Below are 5,954 nucleotides of genomic sequence, written 5' to 3' on the forward strand. Positions count from 1 at the left end.
CTATATCAGGTCTCTATGCATAAAATCCTGCCTGTATCCTTATTTGAATATCTCACTGTGACATCACCTTCTGATTCAAATGAAGCGCATTGCCACATCATAGAGCTTGACCAACAGTGGATCTCGTGCTTTTTTTGGAGCTCAGTTGCTGTAGCGCGACGAAAAGTTGAAAGGATCAATGAACTTCCTTCCAAGTATCTGACAGAGGAATGAGTGAAGATGGGCACCCCTATTCGATCTGGCCATGCTGCTCAAACTGCTGTTACCTGCCTTGCCACAGCAGAAAAGAAGAATGCTGCTTGTGTTGGTTCTTATTTACCAGTGAGCAGAACTGCAGCTCCCATGTCCTTATGAAGACTACAAACCCTGCCAGTGCTGCCACCACTCACGTGCAGAGCACCCAAATTGCTGGTGGTGCTGCTGCTCTTATTCGAGTGACCCAGACTGCAAATGCTGCTACTGCAGTGGAGAGAATTCAGCGTGTCAGTATTATGAAAGCAGGTGCTGCAGAAGCTCTGACAACGAACTACATCACTCAAGACCACCAGGAACTGTTCAGTGAGTGGAGTTAAGGGCTCTTAATTTCTTATGGTTTTGTTTTTCTAATTTACATTACGCCTTACTGGATGTGTTGCATTTAGAAATATATGATCTGTTGGCTTGTTGGAGCTATATTGAATAACCACAGGATATCGTTCTTCTCAGAAACAGAAAAAGTAGTTTTATCTTGATATTAGCGAAATCTTATATTCATTATTCTGACTGGGGCTAAGACTCCAGAACATCACTGCACTTGTTACTAGGACCACCTGATTTCCAGATAAAATCCATGAATTACTAACATATGCACAGTGTAAAAACCTATATAGCGACAAGAATGAAGACAGAGAACCTTAAATCAAGGAGGAAAACAGGAATGTGTTTGTAGCAAGGGGGCTGGAGGCAAGGACACAGGGAAAACTGGAGTCAAACAAAGAGCATCACTAACAACATGGATGCTAAAGAGAAGCACAGCAGAAGGCCAGACCGTAGAAGCCTGGAACTAGGTATCCATCTTGAATAATGATGCTCATGTCCAGGCTATGGAAAATACTCAAGGAGGCATTAAAAAATTAATATTGTCTTTTTAAAAGGAAAATGTCCACAAGCTAAGAGGAAGGTTAGGACTACCAAGATTTGAAGAGAACAGGGATTAGCACATCCTGAAAATCAGTTAACTTCTAAAATATAAATAATAATCTCCATTTTAAAGTCTTTTCAATTAATATAATGATTAAATGATAAGGCTGCTGCTAACACTAAGAATAAACTTCATTCATTCTAGAAATCAGAAATAATTCAGAGTTGAGTGATTTCTTAAATGACTAAAAATTAGGATGATCATATGTAAATGTGTGCTATTATGTTAAGCAGAGATGTCTTCAATATTTTTTTTGAAATGATGAAACACTTTGTTGTGCTACTTTCTTGAGGAAATATTCCATTTTGAAAATGCAGAAGAAAAATATTTTGACATTTATTGGCCTAAGTTTTCATTAAAAATAAATTATTTTATAAACATTATCAAAGTTGTTGTAAAAGAAAATATGAAACAAAATAAAGGTTTTCATTTCAATTGCATAAAATGCTTTTCTTCACTCTAGTTATTCATTGTTTCCATTTTGAAAAAAAATCAAACAAGAAAAGGGGACAAAATACATTCCATTTTGTACTAAACCAAACTGTATTCTTCTTTTCATTTGGCCATCAGCAATAACTCAACAAATTCATACAGACCTACAATGACTGAGATGTCTGTTTATTGTTATTGTTGGCAACAGTATTCAAAATATAGCGAAATAACTACAAAAAGGAAAAGAAAAAGAATGGATTCTTGATAGTGATAATCCAATTGTTTAAATAAAATACTCAGAATAAAAGAGTAGTAGATATGCCAAGCAGAACTGTTATTGTTATAATTTTGTGTCTAAGATGTCCTAATACTCAGATATTTTTATTTGAGTTCTTGGGGTTTTGTTTTGTTTTCTTTGTTGGTTTGGGGTTTTTTTTCCAATTCTGTTTAGGTCAAAAGGCGCCATGTCAAGGTTTAGAACTAGGAATAATGCATCTGTCATTACACCAGAAAGGAATGTCTCCAGCAACGGTTTCCATGACCAGCTTGCCTGTCCACCATGTAAGCAATTGTTTCTCCAACCATTTATGCTGCCGCGCAATCACTGCATTTGTGAGAAGTATGTATCTAAAAGCAAGACCAAAGAAGCTGAAGCAACTGAAGACTTTCATATCATCATACGCCCAGCGCGTAGCAAAGCACATTGCCTCCCCCACACAAGTAAAATTCAGCTGAGGAAGAACTACCTCAAAGCAAAACTAGCCAAGAAACACATGTGCAGAGATGGCTTTCTGAGGTGGAGATTCAACCACAGCGAAAGATGGATCTACTGTGAACTTGCAGGGAGAGAAGAGTGGCAACCAAAAGACGTAGAACATGTGAAATTAATTACTGTAATGAATGTCTCCATTTAAATCATAGCAAGAGCAGTGCTCAAGACCACATTTTCACCAAAGCATGTCAAGAAGATCGTGAACAGTGGCGCTGCTTACTGCACACCAACTCAAAACTCTCCGAATACCGTCTGGATGACCACGACCTGATCTGTGGGTTCTGCAAGAACTCTCTGCACAGTGATCATGAGACTATTCTCTTGGCAGTAGCATATTCAAGAGCGGCTGCTTCTCTCTGACATGATTGCGAAATTTAGAAAAGGTTTGTATTTCTGCAGCTTCTCACATTTCCCTACGCCTCCTTGGGAAAGAAACTTGAACATATGTTTGACAAGCTATGTTAATTCTCTGCACAGCATGGAAATCAGAAAGGTGATGTGTTCCCCCTGTCAAAACACAAAAGGAACAAGCCCGTAATAGCGGCATCGTAAGCCAGGCTCAACCATTGGAGAATGAAGAACCTGTATGTGGGACGGGAACAGTAAGTGCATCTAGAGAGGGGAATTTTCACTTCATACAGCAGGACCTAGCATGGAATGAACATCAATTACATCTGCAGAACAAAATGGTGACTATTTTATAATCAGAAATACATACTTGAAGAGTATGTATGTATACTCTGCAGCCACGTTACGAATTGTCCCTCTTCGGTCAGTTTTATGGGCATGCCCGTGCTGGCTAAGAGGCAAAGTGGTCACCTTTTTCTGAGGTAACAGAGCAATGTCACTCCTTTTAACTAAGACTTGATTCACAGCAACTAAGGGGCTGAAAAAAGACTAGGATTTTATGAATTTCTTTTAATTTTGATCTTTGCATATAAATTCACAAATTTTGGGAATATAACAAAGTTTCAATAAAAAAAAAATATTCAGAAAGGTAAAAGTAAACCATCTACAATAAGAAACCCCTGGAAGCATTAAATTCTCAATTTTGAAGCAACCTTAAGTTTGAGAAAATAAGTGATGTAGAATATTTGTTTAGCATTTTGTAATGTGACATTGTTTCCTGATGCTAGCTGAATGCAATTGGAATTTACTATCAGCCTTTGGTATTTTTGATTCTGTTCCTTCACAGTTCACAATTTTTAGCATCAGAAGAGTTAATCACACCTTCACATCAAGGGAATGTTCAGACATAATGTGGGCTATGCAGGTGCATGTGCTGTCATTATTTGAACTTCATACTGGCATAGTGAATTTTCAAAGGTAACACAGAGCTACAATAAATTAAGCTTCAGGATTTCCGATGTAACGAAGTAAAAATTATCAAGCCCATTTTAGGGGAGACAAATACGAGTATGTGAGAAAATAATAATAAAGAAGCAATTAACTGTCAAATGTTATACACCCAAATGTGAATGTTTTACCACAAACAGCTTTCCTCAGGCCTTATCAGCAGCAGAGATGAGAGAAATATACCAAAATTCCTATTCTTGTCCCACATTCTACCAAATCTGAAATTTTTTTTAAGCTAAAATCTGTCATTCTACCTCTGGTAACCATTACATTTTGATATGAATTTGGAACTACTGATCTGATTTATTTTTTTTTACAGCACACCAAAGAGTTGATAACAATCTAATGGAAGTTATCTTGTCAAAAAATAATTGCAAGACCTATAAGGACACCAAAAGGAAGGAGATCAGGAATGGATTCTTAAAATGACGTACGGTTCTTCAAACAAAGAACAACAAAAGGAGATGATGGAGTTGCTTGAAAACATTGACCTTAAAAAACAGAAAGAAATTTCAGAATATACAAACTATACCATCCAGTCAGCTATCATATATGGATGGTCTTATCCAATACTCTAAAGAGGCTCTTAAGGAGGAAAGTCAGGTTGTGTTTCTGCAGTCTGCACACTGCTTAGTGAAAAAACAGAAAACACAGTTCCTTCCATTTTCCAACCTAGTCCACATCTAAGAGAAGATCCCTTAAGAAAACTTTAACTCAACTTTGATGAACTTTTCTCCATTTTACAGGGACTTGTCCCATCCCTTAGTGAAATAAAGCAGTCAGAAAGTAAAGCAGAAAGATATCCCTATTCTTTCAACCCAGAGATAATGATTCCAAGGCATGTTTCAAGTGCTCACAGATCCAAGCGAGCAACATTGTTCCGAAGCCCATCTTTAAATTCTGTTTGATTTAGGTGTGCTGTCTAAAGTCACTGTCAGAAGACCAGGCTCTACACCTCCCCATCATCCTACATGGAGTAATGAAGTATGTGTGTACTGGGATACAGCTTGTGAAACTCCAAGAAAAGAAAGAAAATATTTGATTGTCAACTTTTCAAGTCCAGAACCTGTAGAACATGAATTAGCCCCAGTCTCAGGACCTGTTGTTATATACCAGACTGTTGTTTACTTAAGGTCTGCCAAAGTAAGACAATAATAAATTCTGAATACGTACAAAAGACCATTATATTTTGGCTGTTATAGAGTCTGAACTCACACAAGTTTGAGAAAATAAGGCTACAGTATCTATTCAAATACTTCATTTATAAGATATAATGCATTTCAAAATCACCTTTTGAGATAAACCGAAGCATAAATTGAATCATATCACACTCCTGCTGCAGTCAATAGGGTTATTATATTATTATATATGTGATATAAATATTTTACATGGAAAGATCTAATGCAGAAAGAAATAAATGCACCATGTTTCTGTTTAAATACCTGTACGTCAGATCAAATAATTCGATCCTGGTCTTGGCCTTCAATGTGACATCATCATATCCCTGTAATTTTCCTCATTATACATTTCATAGATGCCAACAAGATCAGGATGACAGTTGCATGAGATCCCAAGTGCATATTGCAAAGTGCTGACTGCTGTCAGCCTGCATTACTTTTAGTGTGTTAGAAGAGGCTACTATGAAATTCCCAGGAGGAAGCTGAGCATTTTCCAAGACCAGATATATCTTCCCCATATATTTCATGCTATGGTTAGAATTTCAGTTGCATTGGCATTTCAAAATTAAAATCTGCCAAAGAGAAGCCTTCAAAAAAAGCAAAAATAAAAATAAGAAAAAAAAAAGTACTTAATTGTGTACTACAGATTTTTTTTTCTCCTCACACATTTACTGGACTTGTCCCACAGAAGATGTGGATTTCTTTGGGGCAGAGTTTTACAAAGTTGCTGGTCTTGGTCCTGATACCATTGTTCAGACACAACTAGCTGGCCAGCTGTTATCACAGAAACAGTGATAATTCTAATGGTAGTTTTGTTGTTTTTTAACTTTTCACCACACTCTTGTCAATTAAACCTTTGAAAGGACATTTCTCAAAATTACCTTGGATGCCAAATGCAAAATGACTTTTAATAGGAGGTGGGCTTCTAAATCCTATGGTCATATCTGAAAGTCTCTCCCAAAATGACCCGCTGCCAGAACCTAACGGCTATATACTGTATTAATCACTGCAACGTTTGCCACCAGACAATTGCTTT

General features: G+C 37.0%; 1 protein-coding gene across 1 annotated transcript; it reads left to right on the top strand.

Annotated features, from left to right (window-relative positions):
• The first annotated feature begins 209 nt into the window (after window positions 1–209).
• On the top strand, window positions 210–5,713 carry TRIM42 (tripartite motif containing 42). Its single transcript, XM_086618610.1, is given in 11 exon segments — window positions 210–336; window positions 339–558; window positions 2,064–2,446; window positions 2,449–2,711; window positions 2,862–2,877; window positions 4,060–4,184; window positions 4,187–4,273; window positions 4,275–4,362; window positions 4,365–4,439; window positions 4,654–4,884; window positions 5,586–5,713. Coding segments are annotated over 11 exon segments (1,743 nt in total).
• The last annotated feature ends 241 nt before the right edge of the window (window positions 5,714–5,954 follow it).

Source organism: Tauraco erythrolophus, chromosome 11 (assembly GCF_009769465.1).
Source record: "Tauraco erythrolophus isolate bTauEry1 chromosome 11, bTauEry1.pri, whole genome shotgun sequence".
Lineage (NCBI taxonomy): Eukaryota > Metazoa > Chordata > Aves > Musophagiformes > Musophagidae > Tauraco > Tauraco erythrolophus.